At 42.7% G+C, this 24,787-nt stretch overlaps 1 protein-coding gene across 2 annotated transcripts in view; it reads left to right on the top strand.

The window, feature by feature from the left end:
• The window catches only part of SLC4A4 (solute carrier family 4 member 4), a 343,893-nt gene that overhangs the window by 107,254 nt on the left and 211,852 nt on the right, over window positions 1-24,787 (top strand). For both annotated transcript variants that reach the window (XM_075544222.1, XM_075544221.1), the window contains exons 3-4: window positions 3,427-3,562; window positions 19,973-20,133. In XM_075544222.1, the coding sequence (XP_075400337.1) occupies window positions 3,427-3,562; window positions 19,973-20,133 (297 nt within the window). The remainder of the gene's footprint in view (window positions 1-3,426; window positions 3,563-19,972; window positions 20,134-24,787) is intronic.

Below are 24,787 nucleotides of genomic sequence, written 5' to 3'. Positions count from 1 at the left end.
CTGCATAAGGAACGTGCAGTGACTACTTACTGACAGCCTTTGGAAGACGTGTGGTGATTGGTCACTAATCATGATTGTTGTTTTTGTAGTATTCCATCATACAATTCACAGTCCCTGCACATATAACGGAGCCCTGATTGTGTAGTGGGTTATGCGTAGTAGATTATGAGAGTTGAGCTGTGAACTAACATCAGAGTCAGCAGTTCAAATCTCTCGGTTGCTTCACAAGAAGAAAACAGAGTTGTTTGCTTACATAAAGGTTTATAGCTCCAGAAACCCCAGGGAGCGGCTCTGCTCTGGACTGCAGGGAGCCCTTGAGGGGGAATCGACTTGAAGGCAGTGGGTTATACACAACAGAACAGAACATTGTGCCTCTCACTGGGGTCTTCTTCTTTACCAAGAAGACGCCCTTCTCAGGCGCTGGCCCTCTCCTGGTAGCATTTTCAAAGGAAGCTAGAGGAAGTCTTGCCATCCCCACTTCTAAAGAGCATCCTGGCGGCACGTCTCCAAATCTAACTTTGTTAATTTTTCTGGAGGTCTATGACTAGTCAATATTCTTCACCAGTGGCCATGGATCAGTTATTCTTCGGTGAAGTTCAGTGACCCTTGTCCACTTTTTGTATGCATATGAAAGAGGAGCCCTGGTGGTTATGTGTAGGGTTGTGATGAGCATGGTCAACAGTTCAAGATCACCAGTACCTCTGAGGGACAAAGACACACAGTTACAGGCTTGGAAACCCACAGGGGTCGCTCTGAGTCAGCATCAACTCGATGGCAGGGCGTGAGTGAGAGGACCTTGAAAAGAGGCTGGCTTTGTCAGGACCGTCGCCCTTAAAGGGGAATTAGTATTTTTTTAAGCTTTTAAAATGGTTATGATACACAGATGTTATGTATGAGGTGAGTTTTAGATGGAAAAGCTAGCAGTGAAATTTGTACTTGATACATGTTCTAACAATGAACATAAACCCAAACAAAAGTGAACTCCTTTCCAGTTCAGTCCGTTTTGACTCGGTGACCCTACTGGACAGGGTAGAGCTGCTCCTATAGGTTCCCTGTGACTGTGACTCTTTATGGGAGTAGAAAGAGGTTTTTTCCCCAGAGAGGCTGGTGGTTTTGAGCTATGGCCTTCTGGTTAGCAGCCCAATGCATGACCACAGTGCCCCCAGGGGTTCCTCAGAATTGGCATTATAACTGCGCCGGTGGCAGACTGGACTGAACGGAACTAAGGTTACCTGAAATCCACATGGATCGGAACTGGGCAACGTGAGGGAAGAGTGCCTCAATTCCTGACTTTATTTTGTGAAAAAATATATTTTTTTGTTTTGTTTTCCAAAGTGGGGATTATATTGTGTTAGCCTGGGTACTTTAGAGAAACTAACCCACAGAAATGCATGTATAACAGAGAGTTTTATATAAAGGTTAAATGCACATCAAGAAAACATCCCAACCCAGTGCTGCCCAAGCCCACAAGTCCAACATTAACCCATTAACCGATATGTCCGACACCAGTCCACAAAGTCCTCCTCCATCTCACAAAACACACACTATAATGCAGGCTGCATCATCGGAAAGCGGAGTCATTGAGCATGTAAGCATCTCAGCACTGGCAGGGGTCTCCACACGGCTGCTCCAGCACCCAGGGCTGCATCGGGGCAGGTCCATGTGGCTTCTCCTCAGGGATGTCTTGCAGGAAGTGAGCCTTGCCAGCTGAAACAGGGAACTGGCTAAGGCAGCTGCACCCTGGTCCGACCATCAGAAAGTCAGAGACCCGAGAAACTAGAAAGGTGAGGCTCACTGAGCCATTTATCCCTCCGCCCTTCAATTAATCCCACATGTGTTTATCAGCCAGGTTGGCACAATAAACTACCTCAATTGTGCATATGATTTCACAACTTTTTATTTAGTATTATATGGGATAGGGGTCACAAAGCATATGGATTTCCTTTTTGATGATTGCATTGTCTTTTATGATTTAGTTGTACCATAGTTCATTTAACCAAATTCTCCCTTTCAGACAGTTAGGCTTTCAAAAATTTGTTCTCAATATATAATTTGATAAATGATGGTTATCAAAACTAAGTCTTTGGGATAGCACTTATTAGTTATTTAAAATGACTGTTTCCAGTAGTAGAATTGCTTAAAGGATACATACACTTTAAAACTCTCTCCATCTCTATCCACAATACTCCACAGAATGGTTTTCCCATTAGGGCGGCTACCTAATTAAAAATTGAGGGGTGCTCATGCATGTTACCCACAACTTTGAAAACATTGGCTATTATCATTACATGTAAATGTTGCCACTCTCAATAAGAAGGACAAGTATCTTTTTTTAATAATGATTTTTATGGCTAGCTGGGTGGAATATTTTTTGTGTGTATGTTCAGTAAAATTTTGACTAATGGAACAATGCTCTGGCCTGTTTTTACAAGGTAGATGTTTTCTTGTTTTTATTAAGGTTAATTTTGGGGGGGTTCCTAGGTACTTACAAGTTTATTAGCATATATGTACATGTATACTTGTGTGTATGTACATGTCTATGGGACCACGGACTCCATGCACATGTATATGTCATCCTTGGTTTCCCTCAAGGATTAAGAGGAGTTATCTTTGGGTCTTAGGTTTTAAACATGACCATCAGTGTCCAAATGCTTTTTATTTTACCTTTTTAAAGAGACTATACTCCATGCCCTGGGGGAAATTCTAGTTAATTTTTCGTTACATGATCTGCAGGCATGGGGTCAAAAGGCGCTAGTAGGGCATTCAATTATGTGCTTGAGCGTGTTGGAAAACTTTTCTTTAAAACTCAGGTGTACAATATTTTACTTGAGCTTGTTTTTCAAGAGCATTGAAGTGTGACTAAACATTTTTGGGTACTGCCATTACGTAAAGATGAGGCCTGATCTTGTTAAATATTCCTTCATCAGCTCTGTAGTTAACCAGTTAAGGGCCCGTGAGGGCCTTGGCATTAGGCATTGGACGGAGGGAGTGTGGGTGGGAGGCGGGGGCTTGGGGGAAACTCACCATTGGGGTGCTCTGGGGCACCCTCCCACTGCTCTACGAACCAGTGATTGGTTCCCACTGCTTTTGTTCGGATACTTTTGGATGGGTCCTGAGTGAGGAAGGAGGGAAAGTTCTGTGATTGGACCTCAGCCTCTCCGAGGACTAAAGGTTCTTTGTCACACAGCGCACAGCCCCGGAGCCCCGTCCTTCGGGGTAGCACTAGAGACGACCCAGGGAATAGAGAAGGAATTTGATTTCTTTTCAAGTTCAAGTTGTTGGAGAGGGGAGACTCAGGAAGAAGGATGTCCACTGAAAATGTGGACGGGAAGCCCAACCGCCCTGCAGAGGGAGGAAAAGCCACCAGCTATACTGTGCTCCGAGTTGTCCAGCCGGTGTTTAACCGCAGTATTTTCACGTCTGCAGTCTCTCCCGCAGCCGAGCGCATCCGATTCATCCTGGGAGAGGAGGATGACAGCCCGGCCCCCCCTCAGCTCTTCACGGAGCTGGATGAACTGCTGGCGGTGGATGGACAGGAGATGGAGTGGAAGGAGACCGCGAGGTGAGACTGGACGGTCGCTGTGTGTGGTCCCGACCCGGGGAAACAAGTGCCGGGCAAGGACGCGTGCCTGCCAGCGCGCGTCTAGAGCTTGACCTCTTTGAAGAGCGTGGTGCTGGCCGGCAGCCTGACAAACAGAGTTCTATTTCGCTGACATTGATATGGATGCAGAGCTCTCCGCACTGCACTGCTGGCGCATCCTTTCATTGATCCGTGCTAATCATTTGCCCTTTATAAGAAATGCAAATCGACTCTCTATTCACACACCACTCAAAAGTATAGGGCAGAGTATTTATTTCGAAAGTAAAACTTTTGAAAGAAAGATTATTTTAAAGAGATACTAAACTTAAGCCCCCAAAGATGATAGCCAGGAGATATATTTCCATCGTCTCCAAGAGTCCGGGTATCATTGAAATCTGGCCTGACTTACCACTTCTCCCGGTTAGGTGGGATGCTACAGAGGCAATGTTTGTTACTTAGAAAGTCACGATTTTATGGGGTAAAAACCAGTCAGAGAGACTTACAGCTAAAATCAAGTAGAAGATGTACCTACATTTGTAGTTTAGAGATCCGAGTTCATTTCCGAATTCTTTTCATGACACCCAGTTTCCTAGAGCTTTGGTTTCATCGTGAATGAAGAATGCACAATCATGCTATATGAGTAAAGAATGGAGGATCATGCTATATGTCACATACAGTACACAAAAATGCCGTGCTACATGATGCATATCATTATATCATGTATTTGTATATGTATGTCTACAAAGAGACTCTGGACAAATTTTTCAAGAACGTTTTGAAACCCTTCCCTACTGCATACATGTATATGGAAGTGCTTTATTGATTGCTAAGCTTTGCACACATATCTAAGGTCTTAATGATTCCATGTATGTTTAACTATTCAAGTCAATATCCCAGGTAATATATTGTTATATGACACACAGTAATCGCATAATATTTAATTATGTAATGCAAGTATCAGCTATCATGAAGCGATTGGCACCTCATTCTCATCATTACACCAAGATTCTTCACTTTTAACAAAAAAGGATTAAGATAGATATACACATTAATCTCGGATGTAATTGAAATCAAACCAATACTTAGTAGTTTTCAATACACTCTATATGTCAGGATTTTAAAAAATCATGTTCTATGTTTTAAGTACAGGAAAGTGATAATGAACTTGGGATGGTCATGTATAGATCATTGCACTTTAGTGGAAAGTTGTCAGAGGAGTACTTAAAAGGTTAATGCATTAGACCAGTGGTTCTCAACCTGCCCAAGGCCGCGAGCCTTTCAAACAGGTCCTCATGTTGTGGTGACCCTCCAACCATACAATTATTTTCGGTGCTTCTTCATCACCGTAATTTTGCTACTAATACAAATTGGGCGACCCCTGCGAGAGGGTCATTTGACACCCCCCAGGGGGTCGCGACCCACAGGTTGAGAACTGCTGCATTAGACCATTCATTTCTAATCACTTCTTTAGCAAGCTAATTGGAGTTTTTGTAGTTTCTGTTTAGTTATTCAGACTTATGTTTTATAGGTTTATGGATGAATGTCTTCAGCCATTTTGGATCATTAATAGTGAAGAACTGTCATAAATTAATTCACTTGATAATGATAAATTAATTCATTTGATAATGATAGAGATGATTTTAGTTCAAAGAGTTTCTAAATGCCAGTGTTGTGGAAACACCTGCTTTTCAAAAGTCTGGTAGAACCCCTGAATCTTCTAGTAACTTCCTCAGCTTAAACTCCAGGAGGAAGTATTGTATTTCACTCCTGTCCCTGACATTAATATTGAAGCAAGAGAGCTACTATTTTAATTTTTCATTAAATTCTCTTCTTAATAGCCAGACTACTTCTCTCATCGGTGTGCTTGTTTTAACTCCTCTGTGTGACAGTGAAGTAATACTGTCTCTTCATTGTGAAAGCTTTCCTAGCCCTCTCCCGGTTTTCTGTAATGCTGCTCTTTGAACGTTGTGACTCTTTGGAACTTCTTTCTACAGGACAGCTAATATCTCTCATTTGCCTCTCTTAGCACCAATAACCTCCATAAAATCATCTCTAAAGTACAATTTTTAGTAATAAATCAAGCCCCTAAAGATGCCTTCCAAAGCAAAGCACAACCAATCTACCCGTTTCTGTCTCCACCTCCCCTCCCCTCCTTCTGACGGAGAACTACTAGGTGTCGTTGGTGCGGACTTTGCTGCTGCTGACTGAATTCTCACGTGGAGCTGAGTCATTATTTTTGAGCTTGAGTTTTCCCTCCTGTCGAATCGGAGCCCTATTAAACTATCTTCTCTAACAACAGACTTTACAAATAATAACTCTAAAATTCTGTTTCTGTAATTAGTTGTGACTGGAAGCCATTTAGTTGTTTGTTTGTGTGTCTAATTTAATTATGGTTCAGTTAACAGTTTACAGAGCAAGTGAGATCCTCAGTGGATAGTTTGTTCCCAAAGTCTTCCATGGCATCTGGCACATTCTCCACAGTGTGCCAGCATTTCTTAAATCGCTGTCCTGGATTCTTGGTTTCCTTTTGCCAAAGCTTGCTGTCCCTTCCTGCGGGCGCATCTCTCCTTTCGGGTGAATGTTGTCCTCTTGCTCTCATGTACTTGATGAATTGATTGCTCTGTTGTGTATTATAATTTATTTTATGGGCATGTCTATCATTTGGGTGAAAGACTGGTCCCCTCCAGGAATGGCTGCAGTTCTGGGTCAGATTGGTGTCTTACAGGTGTGCCCTCCCCGCCACCCCTCCAAATCCAACCAGCAAGTTTATTTGTTTTTGGTGAATTTGACTTATTGTTCAACATTATTCTCCCTCCCTGTCTGGGGCCCAATCTTGTGACCCTGGTCTGTCAACGTGGTCTGTAGCGGTAGCTGGGCATTATTTAGTTGTGGTCCTTTAGTCATTTCGACTCATTGCTCCTTTGAGTCTTTGTTTTCACTCATTTGATCCCGATGGGAAAAGACCAGTCGTATCCTAGAAGACCGCTTGCGTGGTTTTAAGACTCCAGATGCCACCCTCGAAGGAGGACATAGACCACCGTGTGAACTTCATTGTGCCCATGAACGCAGACCTCGTGAGGTTCTGGCTCTTCTCCTTTGGGGTCTGGAAACGTCTCCTGTGAGCTGTTTCTTATGTTTAAGCAATCTCCAAGTGGCGTATTTCTAGATCCCCAAACATTAAAGGAACCTTGGTGGTGTAATGGTCGCTGCTGAGATGCTAAACCGCCAAGTCGTCTTGCTGCGGGCGACAGAGGAGGCTTTCTAACCCCGTGCTAAGATTCTTCGTCTTGGAAACCCACAGGGGCAGCCCCCCCTCTCCGATGGGTTGCACTGAGTCCAATGGGCTCCCTCCGCGGCAGGGCGAATGGCACTCTCCGCGCTGTGCTCTTCACACGCCCCTTAGTCTCAGGAGACACGCAGCACCTACAACATGTGTGTACACACAGTCACAGCCAGATCCATAGCCACAGGTGTGCGTGCACTTACCCACTCCAACTCTCTGAGCGTACCTGTCTGCTTATGGAATCTTTGAGCATTGTTTGTTGATACTATGCCTGCAAGATTGTCTATGTTATCATAATCACTGTACCACAAACAAAAACCAGAAAACTCCTCTGCCGTTGCATGGATTCTGACTCCTAGAGACCCTCTACAAGGCTTCAGTCTGCAAGTCTTCATGGTAGCTGAGCGCTTCCTCTTCCTCCTGAGGCGCAGCTGGTGAGTTTGAACCGCTGCTCTTGCGGTTAACAGTCCACTGCGTAATCCACAGCACACCTGTATGGTCGTTGCCTTTTCTTTTTACATACCTCTCAGTGTCTTCCTTTACCTTGGTCATGTTGGGCTGACTTCCTCCATGTTGTCTGTTACTTTTCCCGTCCCCGTTTCTAACACGTGATCGGTCTGGGTTATGATTTCCCTTCCCTTCCCCTCGCATCTCTGGCAACCATCAAAGAATATTGTTTTAAAAAATGTGTATAAACCTCTTGTGTTGTTTGCTTACTTTTAAAAAAAATAGTAGCTGTCTCATGAAATAGTTGCCCCTTTGTCATAGATCTATTTCATTTAGCACAATGTCTTCCAGACGCACCAATGTGCGATGTTTCACCATTTGGTCTTATTCTTTATTGTTGAGTCGTATTCGATTTCATCTTTGTGCCACAGGTGTTTTTGATCCAGTTACTTACTGATGGGCATGTCAGCGGTTTCCATGCTGCGAACAGCACTGCAGTCAACACCCGTGTCCATATGTCTCCTCATGCTAAGGCTCACATTTCTTTAGGGTAGACAGCCAGGTTTCAGATTTCTGGATCATACAGTATTTATCTTTCTACCTGTAAAATTATTTTTTCAATTAAACCATTTTATTGACATGTAATTCACGTATCAAGCAATTCAATGCTTTAAACGTATTAAAGAGTTGTGCCAGTCTTCACCACAATCAATTTGAGGATATCTTCTTCATTCTTGTACTCATTATCTCCCAGGGCCCCGAAACCTCCCTGGCTGTAACACTAAGAAACTGTTCATCCAGTTGTCTCTATAGATTTGCCTATTCTATATTTCAAATTACAGAAAAATTAACCACCTTTAACAACAATAACAAAATAAAATATAGAAAAACTTCAATCTAAAAGAAAAAATATTAAACAATTAGAATAAATTAAAAATGGGTCAAAAGAGAGGAAGAGTGATAAGGTGTTAGATTTTAACCTTATTTCCTCAGTATTAACTCACTAAGCGAGCCAGGCTTACCTTTAAACACGCCTGTAAGAGTTTGAAGGCACAGAACTACCTTCTGGATTTAAGTCTGAAATGACATAGGGTGAGAAGAAGCAGATGACTACTACCCCAAGAGTGTGGATTTGGACGTCATTGAACTTTGGTTCACATCTCTAGCTTTGGGAGTGCCCAATACTTGATAATTTAATAATACCATAGATTTATTGTTTTCATATTCTTAGTCCAGCAGGCATAGTTCTGCCTAAGTGAACGAGTGCTGTTGAAAGTGTTGCCTTAGCTCCAACCCTTTTTGTTTTCATAGCGTCCACCACTTAGTTTTTGAATCGAGACAAGTCAACTACCTGTGAATTTTAGGGTAAGCATCTCTCCTATACATGTATATTTACCTTTCTCGGTTTTGAAGACAGCACCATACCATTTTTCGAGAGTGGTTCTACCATTTTACACTTCCACCAGCAGTGTATATAAAAGACCCGACCCATTTTGATTCTTTTCTTGGAATTCTGTATGAAAACCTATCATAAGAGGGATCTCAGGAGGTAGTTTTCCATTTGATCTTTCAATAAACTGCAAGCCATACTTTATTTTACATGGACTGAAGTTGAGAAAGATCACAGTTCATTGTACATGTAATTCAACATTGAATGAGTTGCACATAGCATTTTTATAAAAGCGACTTTAAGATGATTTTGAATACACAAGCATAAGAGTTTACGGGTGAGATCACACATGTCACTGTGATGACATCATTAGTACCCATGAGACTGTACTGCTGGAGAGGATGGGTAGTAGGAGTACATACTGTGTCAGTGGGAAGTAGTCCAGGAAGAAAAATAATCACAAATATTGAATATTCTGTCACTTCTCTTCTATGGAACTTGTCACACTTGGTATTAATTAATCTATCATGTATGTGGTTCTCATTTTCCTGTTTGTCTTCCTCTCTACCCTGCAGGCAGAGACTTACAGGGAGCCTGTCTGTTCAGTATTCCCTTCTTAGTGTCTTGAATGCCTCACACATAATAGGTGCTCAACAAATATTTACCAGGTGTCTGATTAGTTAAGGACTAAGTGCATTGGAAACAATCATTCTAAATATAATTCTTTCTTTGAAATATTAGTGAATCAGCATTATATTTCTGTGCTAATTCGTCCCTCTTTGACTAGTACACACTATGGAATGACAGATGTACAGTGCATAGCACGCTATCGATTAACTTAAAGGAGGGTGTGAGTTTGAAATTTCATCTGATACTTCAATATGTGGATGCAATCTCAATTAGTCTCTGTAGTCCAGGCTTGTTTCTTGATTGGATTAGACATCTTCAAGTGGATGGTTAATACGGGCTCTATTGCCATAAAGTTTATTCTGACTCACAGCAGTTTTATAGGACAGAATGGAACTCTTCTATAGGGTTACTAAGATTTTAACACTTTATGGGAGCTACCAGCTCTTCCTCCCACAGAGTGGCTGCTGGGTTTGAAACACTGACCTTGTAAGTAGCAGCTCAACCCATACCCCACTGTGCTACTAGGGATGGTGAATAAGCTTTTCAAAATCAACACTTCTAAAACTGAACTCCTCATCTACCCGTCTCTGTTCTGCCCGTCTTACAGATGTTCCCACCTCAATAAACAACTTTATACTTCTAGTTCTTTGGACCAGAAACATTGGAGTCTTCCTTGACTCCTCGTTTTCTATATTCCTTGGCTGATCCATTGGCAACTCATGTTACTTTTACCCTCAGAGCTGCCCCGCCACCCAGATTTCCACAGGTACTATATGGATACAGCCATGCTCTTGACTATGACTCTCTCATTTCTGACCTAGGTTACTGCAGATGTTTCCTTAGTGGTTGTTTTATGAAGGAATTCTGGAATTCCACTGTTCTGTGAAAACCTGTATTGATAGACATTTTCATTCTATAGTATGTTAATCCTCCAAACTCCTCCAGTTTCATATATGTAGTTCTACTGGACCCCACACCCTCACAAACAATGCTACTTCTCCCCCTATTTAAAAATTTTATATATTTTCATTTGGCTAATGATTTTTATTTGACCATAATTCCAATTACAGCCTATTCTCAACCTAACAGGAAGATCAATATTATTAAGATAGTCATTGGATTATGACTTTTCATTGGCTTTCCCACTTGGAAATAAAAGCAGATTCATGGAAGTCCACATTAGCTGTTGGATGTGATCTGGCTGAGTTCATCGCTCGCTTCTCTCCCTCTTGTTCAACCTTCTTGACCCGTTGGGTACCCACCCCCCAAGACTGGAATTTTATTTCCCCCAAAGCTAAATATTTAATTTTTCTTTTTACAAAACAACCTTAGCACCTTCAAAGTACTTTCCATTACATTAATACTATTTGTCAAATCTGCGATTCCCTTCTTGGAAAAGTCAAACCCATCTGTTTGGATGGCTGACAACACCTTCCTCATTTTTTCCCGTCACCACTTCTATGTCATCAAATCGCTGTCCTTTCATGTCCCTCTTCATTCATGGAAACAAAAAGAAGTCACATGGAGTTAGGTCAGGTGAGTTAGGTGTGTTGGGCAAGAGAGACATGCCGTGTTTTGCAAAAACTGGCACACATGGCTGCGTGAGCAGCTGCATTGTCATGGTGGCAAGATCAGTCCCCCGTCTGCCCCAAAGCAGACCTTTTTTGTTGCACACTGTTACGCAATCTTACTCCCTCATTTTCTAATTCACCTCTTCGACCTCATCAAATTGCCATTCATTCATGTCCCTCTTCATCCGTGGACACAAAAAGAAGTTGCATGGAGAGAGGTCAGGTGAGTAAGGTGCGTGAGGCAAGAGAGGCATGCTGTTTTTGCCAAACACTGGCACACTGAAATGGCTTTGTGAGCAGGTGCATTGTTGTGGTGGCAAAACCACAGTCCCCTGTCTGCCACAAATCAGGCCTTTTTTGGTCAATCTTTTCAGAACCTCTAAATATAAAGCTTAAATAACAGTCTGACCTGGTGGAATGAACTCCAAATGCACTATCCCCCTCACATAAAAAACAAACAAACAAAACAACCAAATGAGCATCGTCTTGATCTTTGATTTGATTTGATGAGTTCTTTTGGTGATTATGTCTGCCACGGGCTTGATTGATGTTTGGCGTCAGGTTGTAAGAATAGAACCATGTCTTGTCACTAGTAATGGCCTTGGACAAAGCCCGGGTTGCTTTGGAGCTGTTCTTTCAAAGCACAGCATGCTTCCACTCGAGGCCCTTTTTCCTGCCCAGTCAGAACCCAAGGCACAAATTTCTCAGAGACCCTTCTCACTCCCAAATATTCCCTTAAAATTCACTGAACTGAGCTCCAAGATCGTCCAAATAGCCTCCCCATCTCTTCAATGGTCTTTCGTCAATCTTAAAGCACAAGTGCTGAAGTTTGTCGACATTTTCATCCATTGGGAAAATGATATTATGTCCAGAACAAGGTTTGTCATCCATTGACCTTTCACACTTTTTTTTGACATGAGAAAACCATAGTGCTGTCCTCAAATCACAACAGGTTCTGGGTCATTTTTCCCAAGCAGGAAAGAAAATTTCACAGCCAAGTGCTGTTCTCTTACATTGGCCATCACATACAATGAGGCTCAAGAAAAACTGCTTTTATGAAGAAATTCACTGCGACCAGAAAGAGCCTTCCCAGGTGACCCCACAGGGTGCACTTACTCAGAGAAAGTTGCTGGGTGCTCGCCTAGCAGGAACTCATGCATACTATGAAATCTCTGTTCCACCCTGCATGATTCTGGTTTTGGGGTGTCCCCTCTTGTATAGAAATACCAGCTATGCTGGGAGACATTTGCTCTTGCTGTTCCCTCTATTTGAAATGCTCTCAGATCCCCCTAAACCTCACCCCCACCCCAGGTATCTATATAACTAATTTTCTCATATTATTAATGTGTTTACTCAAATCACAATTTTTAGTACTACCTTCTCAGTGCCTGCCCTGTCTAAATTAAACACTCGCCCCAATAGTCCGTCTGCCTTTGTCTTTTATTATTTTATCCTTAGTACTTGCCACCATTTAGCAGACATGGCTGCAACAATGGGCGCAGACAAGGCAGCCATTGTGAGGTGGCACAAATCTGGGCAGCACTTAGTCCTGCTGTGCCTTTAGCTCTTTGAGCTGGAACCAGCTCAGGGGCACATAACAATAGCAACCACAACAATAGCATCATCAGCAGCAACAGTGATGGAAACAGCGAGAGGCAGTGGCATCAGTCATGTAGCAGTACTTAACAAAGAGTCATTTGGTATTGGTGAAGAAGCCCTGGCAACCCCCCTTACGGATTTCTAGGTGCCTTGGTACTAGCTAACAGACTCTGGGAACAGTCTGGTAAAAGACTAACTCATAGAATCGTGGTCCAGCTCTGGGGTCAGCCCAGAAGGCCAGAGGATCGTTCCTCGCAAACTATTAACTGTATTGAGTCAAGACTGTCTCTGTAAAAATAGTTTTTGGCTGGATTTCACTACTGTTATACAAATCTATGTTAAAGATCACTTCCCCAGGTGTCTTTCAAATTGTACTTCCAAACCTGGACGTGGGGGGTGGAGAGGAGGTGTCAACTAACACAGCAAGCCAATTGTGCAAAAGAACACTGCTAGTTCACTTCCAGTTAGATAGCACGCTCACTCAACCTGTCATCCTGGCCTACACAACTATTTTGTACTGGATTGCTTTGGAAGATTCTACTTGAGAGCACGTTTATTTTCCGGCAGAGAAGACTGGTAGAAAGGGAATTTAATGGTCTATGTAATTATATCTGGTTAGATATTCTATTTTGCAATAACTTATACTGTTGCTCTAGAAATTTAAAAATTCTCCTTAAACACATGATTTATCCCAGGTACACAGTGGCAGTGGATTCCTTTTTTGTGTGATGAGGTTTTTATTCATTTGAGAGAGTTTTGGGGATATTTTAATATTCATGTAATTGGATTATATTATAGTGCAAAGGTCATGTCTGTTTCCCACTGTCAAGCTATCATTTAAAAAAAAAAGGGGTCCTGTCTTTTCCTAAGTATATCTAACCATGTGATAGGAAAGTTGCCAGTGAGCCTTCTGTTTCTTGAAAAACTAGCAACATGCTCCCTGACAGTCACTTGAAGAGAGTTAACTTGCAAAGTACGCTTGTCATTCTTATTCTCCAAGACCTTGGAATAAATGAACTTCACCTACTAGGCTCGTCATCTAAGGTAACAACTGCTTTGTAGTCACACACTTGAAAGCCGGTTCTAAAATAATTTTCTGTAATCCGGCAAGTTCGAAGACAAAAGGTAAAACCTGAACCTTCAGCTGTATGGTTCTCTGTACTTCTTATCGGGGAGACAGTGGCTTTTAGTACACTCTACAGCAGAAATGCCCTTTATGTAATTACATGGTTCTGAAGCACCGTTGCAAAGTCACTGGGACTTGGATAGCCTGCACTTTGAAACGTTGGCCCCAGCCTGTCTTTAATGGATCTGATGTGAGTTAAGTAGTGTCCAGGCCTCACCTCCCCCCCCCCCCACTATGTTTGTCCTTGGTGTGTGAAGAAGACAGATACAGCATGTGAAGTTCCTGGATTGAAACTCTTTGCAAGCAATCAACTTGAATGGGGAAACCATTATTCAATGCTTAAAGTGTATGTTTGAAAAATCATGTATATATTTGTTCCTTGAACAGTAACTAGGACAATATTTTTAAAAGGAATTTAATAGGCATTCAGAACTTCTCTTATGTTGTTAGCTGTGCTTTACAATGACATCATCACAACATTCAGTGTTTACTGAACTCGCAATGAAATAGAAGCGAAATTGAACTATGAAATAATACTTAACCCTTATGAATTTAAGACTCTAAGGGACCAGTTAATTTTGATGTTTTGTGTAATCTAGGAGGGTGAGTAATGCTATTGCATAAATCTTACCTCATTGGTATTTATGATTCCTAAAGTACTTTTAAAGCTTGTTAAAATTCATATTTAAGTCCAGTCAATGTTATTTACAATATAAACCCTGGATAGGAATGGGAAGAAATATTGCCCACAAAGAAAGAATGCAGTGGTTTTGTGCTTTAAAAAATAATATTGTTTGATAAGTTTGTGGCCTAAAATCTTCTCTGCAACATATTGCATGAAAGTGAGGCCGAGTGTCCTTTGCAGATGATGTTCGACAAAATTACCTTATGGCAACTGAAAGAAGCGAGAACTCAGCCACCATCAGACAGGACTGAGGTCTACTCAAACATTCGCTCTTAGGGAATTTTGAGTTGGCTACTATGGTTTGTCTTTTGGGATTAGACTTGATGATAAAAATTCTCTTCCACAGGTAAATATTAATAAGAATATTACTGTAATTAAAATAAAAAGTAATTAGATTTTTTATAGACGATCAATCATCTGTCACCCCTACTTTCTTGTACCATAGAATTCTCTAGTGTCTTATCTTGAACAATACATTTTAACATTAAATGTGATATGATTCGCATTTCAGTAGCCAACAAACTTGAGTAGAGGTTGTGATTCAACTGGAAAGGAAGATGCAGTAAAACCTGCAAAAGCCGCAGCATGTGGAAGGGAACCCTGTGAGAGCAGGAAAGGACCCTCTTTTCCACGTAGTGAATTGTGATGGCGAAGGGGGCTGCACTCTGTCAGGCATGCAACACTTAGTAGACCCAGAAAAGATACATGGTTCCGTGGAGTTCTGGTGTTCACAGGTATAGCTAAATGGGATAGCTAAAAGTAGCCAATGCAATATATGTCATAAAAGGATTATTTTCAAATTAACTTCAGTTACCTTTCATTGTTTCAGTGAAACCCATAGAATTCTACAAAACATCGGATGTAGAATTGCGATTTTTCTCCCAGCTCCTAATAACTTCTGCAGTTATAATTCCAACCACGGTGGAGAACTGCTCATTTTAGTGTGTGCATAGACATAGATAGAGGTTCACATGTGTGTGTGCGCGCACACACACACATACAAGTTCTTGCGTTATGTTTTTCAGTAATTCTCAACCACTTCTTTTGGTTCATTTTTAAAGTTTTTATTGAGAATAATTGGTTGAAATTTTACAGATCATCAGTTTCACACTCAATAATTCATAATATAGTTTGTTTCTTAATTAGCATCCTGTCCCCTCATGGCTACATCACTTATCCCACCTCCTTTCTAGTTTCCCAATTCTAGTCCATCTTCTTTCTTAACAATCCTGAGCTCTGTCTTTAGGAAAGGCCACCCTTTGATCTCTAGTAATTAATATTTTAAGATCTTTGTGTGTCACTCGCTTCTTTGTTCCCTTCCATATCTGGGCTTTCCTTAGCTGGAAATGGAGATGGAGATGGAGATGGAAGTGGGGATGGAGATGGAGATGGAGATGGAGGTGGGGATGGAGATGGAGGTGGAGATGGAGGTGGGGATGGAGATGGAGATGGAGATGGGGATGGAGGTGGGGATAGAGATGGAGATGGAGGTGGGGATAGAGATGGAGATGGAGGTGGGGATGGAGATGGGGATGGAGATGGAGGTGGAGATGGAGATGGGGATGGAGATGGAGATGGAGATGGAGATGGAGATGGGGATGGAGATGGAGGTGGAGATGGAGATGGGGATGGAGGTGGGGATAGAGATGGAGATGGAGGTGGGGATAGAGATGGAGATGGAGGTGGGGATAGAGGTGGGGATGGAGATGGGGATGGAGATGGAGATGGAGGTGGAGATGGATATGGAAGTGGAGATGGAGATGGGGATGGAGATGGGGATGGAGATGGAGGTGGAGATGGAGATGGGGATGGAGATGGAGATGGAGGTGGAGATGGAGATAGGGATGGAGATGGAGATGGAGGTGGAGATGGATATGGAAGTGGAGATGGAGATGGGGATGGAGATGGGGATGGAGATGGAGGTGGAGATGGAGATGGGGATGGAGATGGAGGTGGAGATGGAGGTGGAGATGGAGATGGGGATGGAGGTGGGGATAGAGATGGAGATGGAGGTGGGGATAGAGATGGAGATGGAGGTGGGGATGGAGATGGGGATGGAGATGGAGATGGAGGTGGAGATGGATATGGAAGTGGAGATGGAGATGGGGATGGAGATGGGGATGGAGATGGAGGTGGAGATGGAGATGGGGATGGAGATGGAGATGGAGGTGGAGATGGAGATAGGGATGGAGATGGAGATGGAGGTGGAGATGGATATGGAAGTGGAGATGGAGATGGGGATGGAGATGGGGATGGAGATGGAGGTGGAGATGGAGATGGGGATGGAGATGGAGGTGGAGATGGAGGTGGAGATGGAGATGGGGATGGAGGTGGGGATAGAGATGGAGATGGAGGTGGGGATAGAGATGGAGATGGAGGTGGGGATAGAGGTGGGGATGGAGATGGGGATGGAGATGGAGATGGAGGTGGAGATGGATATGGAAGTGGACATGGAGATGGGGATGGAGATGGGGATGGAGATGGAGGTGGAGATGGAGATGGGGATGGAGATGGAGATGGAGGTGGAGATGGAGATAGGGATGGAGATGGAGGTGGAGGTGGAGATGGAGATGGAGATAGAGGTGGGGATGGAGATGGGGATGGAGGTGGAGATGGAGATGGAGAAGGAAATGGACCTGGAGAGGAGTTCAGCTCCAGACTGGACCGAGGGTCATAGTCACCAGGGTTCCTCTCGTCTCTATCTCTTTATGAGTTTTCATTTTGTTAGACGTTTTTCTCTGACACTAAAGAAGACTTTTCAGAGAACTTGGGAGGGGTAGTCAGGTACTGGTCTCAGGAGAAGGGAGACTGATGTTTGTGTGACCCATAAGTCCATTGGAATAATGGTTCCCAATGTGTCTTTTGATTTTTATAGCTCTTCTTTCCTTCGGACAGGGAGAGACCAATAGTGTCTCAAAGTTTTTAAGACCCTAGTTTCTAGTCGCCAAAGGAAGATTTAGAATGTTATCTTTGTGGACTATTTATGTCAACTGACATTAGGTTCCCCAAAGACCAGGACCCTGAACCTCCCATATCTAGTGACTCATTCCCTCACTGGTGAACTTTAATCAATACATGGAAGTAGAGATTGATCCTAGGAGCAAAGCAGAGTTGCCAATAATTCTAAAAGACAAGTGTTGAAATGAGGTTATGGACAGAGCGTTTTAGTTAATGATCCTTGGGGCTTTACGCTGCCCCTGGGTTAACAGCCTGCCCCTTTAGGGATTAGACAGCGGCCGTGAATGGTTGACTGTGCGGCGCTCTGGGAAGAGTGCTTCATTCCCCACACTGCCCTGACGGTCTGCATGGTTTTAGGTAGCTTGCATTCTTCTTGAACTTTCCGTTACTCACCTGTGAAACAGAAATGTGGACATTTGCTTCACTTTTTTTCTTTTTGAGTTTAAATATCATAGGCAAACCCAGCAAACTCTGATTTTTTGACTTAATAATAATTTGCTGCTTTTGTATTAGAAAAGAAGGATTTAAAACATCTTTCTGAAATAAATATTATCCACGACCATTTATCCTTTGAAACAGTGTCATTTTGAGGATTTTACAAGGGAAGTAATAATTTGAATTTTATATGGGCCTTTGTTTGTTATGTGTCTTAAAAAAACTGGGTTATTTTCAATTAAAGATGGTCGTCTAGCCCTGGTAGTCTATTAGGCACCAAACTGCGATATTTCATCTACTGTGGACCGCCTCCCTGTTGATGGTAACACAATAAGATTGATGAAGTAGTTAGGGCTTTTTTTGTTGACTAGTTGTAGTTTAGGTGTTGGAGGCAAGTACCAACTGCGATTGACTGTAATTTCACTTCCAGACACCTTACGGGACAGAGTTGAACCGTCTCGTTGCATTTCCCAGGTGACGCATTGACTCTTCCTGAAGCAGCCGGCCTCACATCGCAATGCAGCGGCTGCCGGGGCCAAGCCATTGGTGGCAATAAAATGAGGCAGAAGGAACTTCTGTAGGGTTGTATACACACACACACACACACAATTTATTCATTTACTTTTTGTTGTGTATATATTTTAACTCACGAGGAAAACATCCGTAACTTATATTTTGGAATTCGGAGGAGGGAGACTGTTAGAATTGAGGGTAAAGTTGGAGATAATGTTGTTACTGACATGTTAGTGTTGTCTGGCGCTGAGAAGCGTCCTGAGAAGATCAACGAGTCTTGGGGTGCAGCTTCACTATTTCTAATTCCTGTGACTGTTGAGCTTAATGAACGTTTTCAATTTTCATTGACATTCTTGCTGATCTCTTGCTCTGTTTCCACTCTTGGTTTTACTAATGTGTTTCTTTTCCCCTCTGGGGGTGAGGACCAGTCTATAAATAATGCCTTATTCAGAGCTTTCTCTGATCTCTGCCCTTTGTTCTCCTCTTTAGTGAATTAGGTTAGCTTTTCCTAGGAAAGGATTTTTCAATCATTAAACCTTTGGGTGAAGAATGTAAAAAACAACTTTTTGGGGAAAAAATCCCTCTTTATCCTTTTAGGAGGATCCTTGGTGGGGCTGTAGGCTTAGCACAGAGCAAGGTCAGTGGTTCGAACCGACCAGCTGTTTGCTAACCCACCAGCTGTTTGCTAACTGACCAGCTGTTTGCTACCCCAAAACTGGACAGTCTTGGAAACCCTGCTCCGTCCTGTGTCGGGATGAGTCGCAGTAGACTCCTCGATGGCTATGGGTTGGTGGTTGGTTATCTTTTTTAGTCTCTTTCAGAAAGTTTGTGCTGAGAGAAAAGTAGTTCGTGTTTGGGTCTCAGTGTATAACCGCAAACTTCCCTCCACCGTGTGCAGAAGAGCATACATATTTAACGTGCATGAGAGAAAGCCTGCTCAATGCCTTTTGCTCTCACTCCTGTCGAACTCATTTGTTGCTCTATATTGGTGAATTATTAAAATTGACCCTGGAGTCTTAGAACTCAGGAAATATGAAAGAGGCTTGCTTTAAGGCTCAGCTTTAAAGGGGATCTATTCTTATTACACAGCACGGTTCTTCTCTGAGCACACGTGTTTTTAAACCCGTGCCAAGCTGGAGAGCTGCCCTTGAAGGACACAGCTTTTCTTGGGCGCTCAGGGAGAGGGGGCATGTGTGCGCTGAGAAAAACGTGCACAAGTACGAGCTGCACCCGTGCTCGCCCTCTAAGCACGGACAAACGCCATGCACATCCAGATGACTGCTCACACATTACGTCTTCCCTCATTTGAGGCAATTACTGGTTCCCCACCAGTATTCATATTAGACAAACTTGCCCAATGGGATCACAGCACGGTTTGCGTTAAAGCTACTCTTTTGACACATTGTAGTTTCCACCCACTGGAGGATTTAGGAGTGTATATATATTTTTCCCTTGTTAAACTTTCAGTTAACTAGTGATTTTCCAAAGAATCTCATGGACATATATCATCAGCTATAAAACCAAGAATCTTGTGGGGCGTCTTATTGTTTTCCTCTCTCTCGGACACGAAGGGTGGACAGTTCTGATGACTGTGCATCTAGAGAGATAATCGAATGAATTATATGATAAGGCAGAAGACTCCACAAAGGGGATGGTTGAGCGTGCCGATGAGGGTGGAGGTGGAGAGATGCTGTTGCTGTGACTGGAGGAGGTGAGAGCATCTTTAATTGCTAAGCAGTGACCTTACTTTTCCAGGTGGATTAAATTTGAAGAAAAAGTGGAGCAGGGTGGGGAGAGATGGAGCAAACCCCACGTGGCCACCCTGTCCCTCCACAGTTTATTTGAGCTGAGGACCTGTATGGAGAAGGGATCAATCATGCTGGACAGGGACGCTTCTTCTCTCCCACAGTTGGTGGGTAAGTATATTGTTTTAATTTCCTCTGACCTCCACCTGACCAAGAATCAGCACCATGACAGGTAACTTCTCATCTTTTCCATATTCTACGACATTCATTCTTTAATTTTATATTGTAAAATTGATTTAGTTTATGGCAGAGTATTTGGAATGTTCAAGGGGAAAAAAAGGGTAATAGAAATGTACCTATTGTACCCTCCCACTGCGATCAGTACCATCGCTAACACGCCATACGGTCTTTCAGTTTTTTCTCAATGTTCTTTATATTTTTTGTTTATTTTCTTGTGCTTTTAATTATATTTCATTAAAATTGAAATCATATTGTATATGTGAAGATTTTCATTCACTTTCTTCACCTATTAGCATTAAATTAGTATTTTAAATAGCCACCTCCCTATTCTTAGTTATATGAGACTGAAAATTTGGCCACTAGATTTCTAGGACTCTGTGTAGACAGTGCACTAAACTTGTCCTTTATTTCATTATCTATAAAATAGATAGCCCCAAATAAGAGGTATTAGCCTATATGCATGTATTTATTTAGCAACACACTGAGGTAGTGAATTGACATTGGGCCTCAACAAAAGAACACTTTGTTCTAACAACCTGGCATTCTGTGATGCTTACCTTCCCGGCACGATCACTGAAGACAAAGTGGGTGCATAGCTACTGTGGTGAAGAAAGCTGATGGTGCCCGTCTATCAAAAGATATAGCAACTGTGATCTTAAAGGCTTGAAGTTAAACAAGCAGCCATCTAGCGGAGAAGCAACAAATTCACATTGAAGAAGCGTACCAGCCTGTGTGATCATGAGGTGTTGATGGGACCAGGTAACAGGCATCAGAAGACCCATAAGAAACAAACAAATGTAAAAAACTTATTGTTGACAATGAGGGATTGGAGCAGACCCCTAAAACCATCTTTAGACAATGGGCCATCCCCTTACAGAAGGGTCACAAGAAAGGGATGAGTCACTGAGGGTGCAGTATAGCACCAATGGAACACATAATATTCCTCTGATTCCTTGAGGCTTCCTCAGGCCCCACCATCATGACCCCAATGCTGTCTTTCACTGTGGGCTAGACCAGAGCATGTACGCAGGTACAGATAAGAGATAAGAGCGCACAAGACATGGAATCCAGAAAAAGGAATGGGAGTAGCAAACCAGGAGGGTAGCAGAAGGTAGAGACAGAAGGGGAGGAAGGGGGAACCGATTGCAATGATCAAGACATCAAATCACCTCTCTCTCTCTCTCTCTCTCTCTCTCTCTCTCTCTCTCTCTCACACACACACACACACACACACACACACACAAACACCAGGACTAACAACAGAAACTGCAGGGGAAGGCAGACAGTGGTTGGTGTAAGATATGAAAATAAGAATAATTTATTAAGGGGTCATGGTGGGAGGGGGGAGGGAGGGAAAAAGAGGAGTTGATACCAAGGACTCAAATAGAAAATAAATGTTTAGAAAATAATGATGGCAACATATGTACAAATATGCTTGATACAATTGATGTATGGATTGTTATTAAGAGCTGTAAGTGGCCCCCAATGAATTGATCTTTTAATAGAAAAAAATAGCCCCTTAACTCTAAAACATTTTAAAAGACTTAATCCCTTCCCCCAAAAATAGGGATTATTTTAGTTTCTAGGCAGGGACTGATTTTGTAGGTAGAAGTCGAGCCCCTTTATTATGTGGGGAGAAAGGTTGAATGGGACAGGAGGCAGCAGGACTTTAGGATGGGCCAGTGGCGGATTTGGGCCACCTTGGTGTTGAGTGTGATTGTATAACCACTGACAAGTCATTGAGCCTCCCAGTGCCGGACAGCTTTGGCACCTCTTGCAGTTTAGTGTTTGTGAATTGAATGTTAACTCGGCATGTTGAACGTGTTGGACACATGTCAGTAAATTCCAAACAGGAATAATGTTTTTCATTTGCTAGCAAGAATCTGCCCTAGGCTGCCATATTGATTACCTTCCAGATTTAGATGTGCTGTGGATCCCATTTTCTCAAAAAAGCGGGCCCAGGGCTTTCCTTGTTACTCCTCGGAAAATCCCCTAACTAGGTGACCACTGTGTTTGCAGGAATGACGTAGGGTCTCAGGGGTCAGTAGGATGGTGACCCGGGGTTGTGAGGAAGAGAATGTGGAGTGCGACTTGGGAAAACATGACCGGTACAGCACCCCTCTGCAGTGTCAGACCTCCTGCGTCTCGTCAGTTCTTGTTTTTTGTAATAGTTAACATCAGTAAAGTCCTCATGAACACCGAATTAGCAAAAACAGAGTCAACCTTGTGCGTTGGGCGACTCAAAAATTTTACCACCCTGCACATGTGCATTCCATGAATGATTGTAAAAGTATTGATTTCAGAGAAATGAATGGATCTGAGCATGTAGGTGCATTCACAAGTAAGAGAGATGTGAATAATGAGTCTTGATTTGACATCTGAGGAGAAAGGCTTATTTATGACGTCTGTGTCTTTGTGTGCAATGAGAAGGTAGAACACTCAGGCTGGCAGAAAAGATTGGTTGTGAAATGAGGCACAGATCTGTTTGGCATATCTTTTTCTGATTCTTTTTTTTAAAAGAGTTTTTTAGTTAGATCTGCAAAGAATCCCCTCACTGCTCATGCATCTGAAATACTGCTCGGAAAGGGTAGAAGGTGCTGAGTGGGCAGAGTTAATGAGGTCATGCATTCCTTCCGCAGGGTGCATGGGACTTTACAATGTGCTGAGTACAGTCCTAGGTCCTGCAATTAGGTTTGCAAAGCTTGCATTTTGTAATGAGATTAGCTCCAAATTCACCTCCGCCAGGTAGGTAGAAGATCAGAGTGGAAATACTGGTCTGTATAGAATTTTTCATGTTTCACAAAGCAGGTGCGGCTGAAAATGGAAATTTTATATGTGAGGAGGGAGATACTGACATATTAGATTTTTTGTAACCAAGCAAGGTAAGGGCGCTTTTAAAGACGGAGAGGAGCAAACAGAAGGAATGGTTTTCCATTGTGTTTTTTGTTGTTAAAACTTCCAGAGAGATTGTTATAAAAATATGGTCAGCAAAAAAAAACAATCCAATTCTTAGCGAGAATTGCAAAGTGTCTGTAGTCTCAGATTTATTTATTTTTAGTCTCCTGGCTGAGCCTGGAGCATTTCTACAGAGCGATGGAAGTTCAGGTTGAGTTACACACTTGAAATTTTCTGTATTCTGTGATGTTGTCCTAAGGATATTGAGCAGCAGGATGGACTGATTTAAGGAGAAACTGACCCTCCCCATTAAGTGGAAGACAGATTTCCACCTTCTACTGTTGTCCCTTTAGTCAGTGAGCAAAGGGAAATGTTACCAAGCATGTTGCCTTCTCACTTTTAATTTTTCTTTACTTTCTACGATCCAACTTTTTCTAGAACCTTCAGGCATTGATTTTAGAAATTGCCATTACAATGTTAGATACCATAGGTCATTTTGAGGTGCCATCGCTGACTAATCTGTTTGCTCTGCAGCTCTGCGGGCAAGCAGGCCACAGCCAGTGCTGTCCTCCTGCCCCTGCTAACTTAGGGGCAGAGAGAGGGGAGACAAGCAAAAGCCCAATTCACAGGCAAATGCCATACCACAAGCAAAGCAGAGTAGGAAAAAGGACCGGATTAGCAATTGGGGTTGGGGGTGGGAGGGTTGGTGGTGGAAAAGAGACTGTTTGGCAGTGTGCAACTGACTAAAAAGAAATACTTAAAACATCCCTGAACCAGTGGGGTGAGTGGTGATACCTGGAGGGTGGAGGTGATCCCTGGAGGGTAGAAAGGGGGAACTGATTACAGGATCTGCATATAACCTCCTCCCTGCAGGATGGACAACAGAAAAGTGGGCGAGGGAAGACGTTGGACAGTGTAAGATATGACAAAATAATAATAATTTATAAATTATCAAGGGTTCATGAGGGAGAGGAGAGTGGGGAGGGAAGGGGGAAAATAAGAAGCTATCAAGGGCTCAAGTAGAAAGAAAACGTTTTGAGAATGATTATGGGAACAAATACACAAATGTGCTTGACCCAATGGCTGTATGTATGGATTGTGATAAGAATTGTACGAGCCCCCAAGAAGATTATTTTAAAAACAAACAACAACAACAAACATCCCCTGAAATCAAAGCCTTCCCTTCTGAGTCATGTGGATTCTGACCCACGTGACCCATGGTCTCACTGAGCTCGCCACACTTCCGAGAACTTTGAAGGCATTGGGAGGCAGCCTGTCTTCATAGGGGGATCGGACCACTAACCTTCCTGTGAGGGCTTAATTGCTTATGGTACCCACAGTCACCCACAGTCACAAAGGAAAATAAAATGACAGAGGATTGAAAAATAAGAAGAAACCTAGTTTAGCTTCTAAATGGCGAAGACACAGGAGCTGCAAGAATTAGAGTCATTGTCGAAAACAAAACAAAGAACACAAGACAAAAACCCTCCTCTTTCTCTCAGGGTGAAGTTGAGTGGTTTTGTCTTGAATCCGTGGGGATAATTCTGAGTTGAGAATTATGCACAGCCAAGTGTTGATGGGTTTCCCTCCCCCACCCCCACCTCCTGTTTCTTTTCAACAAGTCAGAAGACAAAGAAATAACAGCAACTGTGGTTTGATCAAACAGACAAGAGTGTGCTTTGCATTCTGC

This window comes from Tenrec ecaudatus, chromosome 3 (genome assembly GCF_050624435.1).
Source record: "Tenrec ecaudatus isolate mTenEca1 chromosome 3, mTenEca1.hap1, whole genome shotgun sequence".
In the NCBI taxonomy this organism is placed as follows: Eukaryota; Metazoa; Chordata; class Mammalia; order Afrosoricida; family Tenrecidae; genus Tenrec; species Tenrec ecaudatus.
The sequence above is the reverse complement of the archived record's forward strand: the minus strand, read 5'-3'. Positions and strand labels throughout refer to the sequence as shown.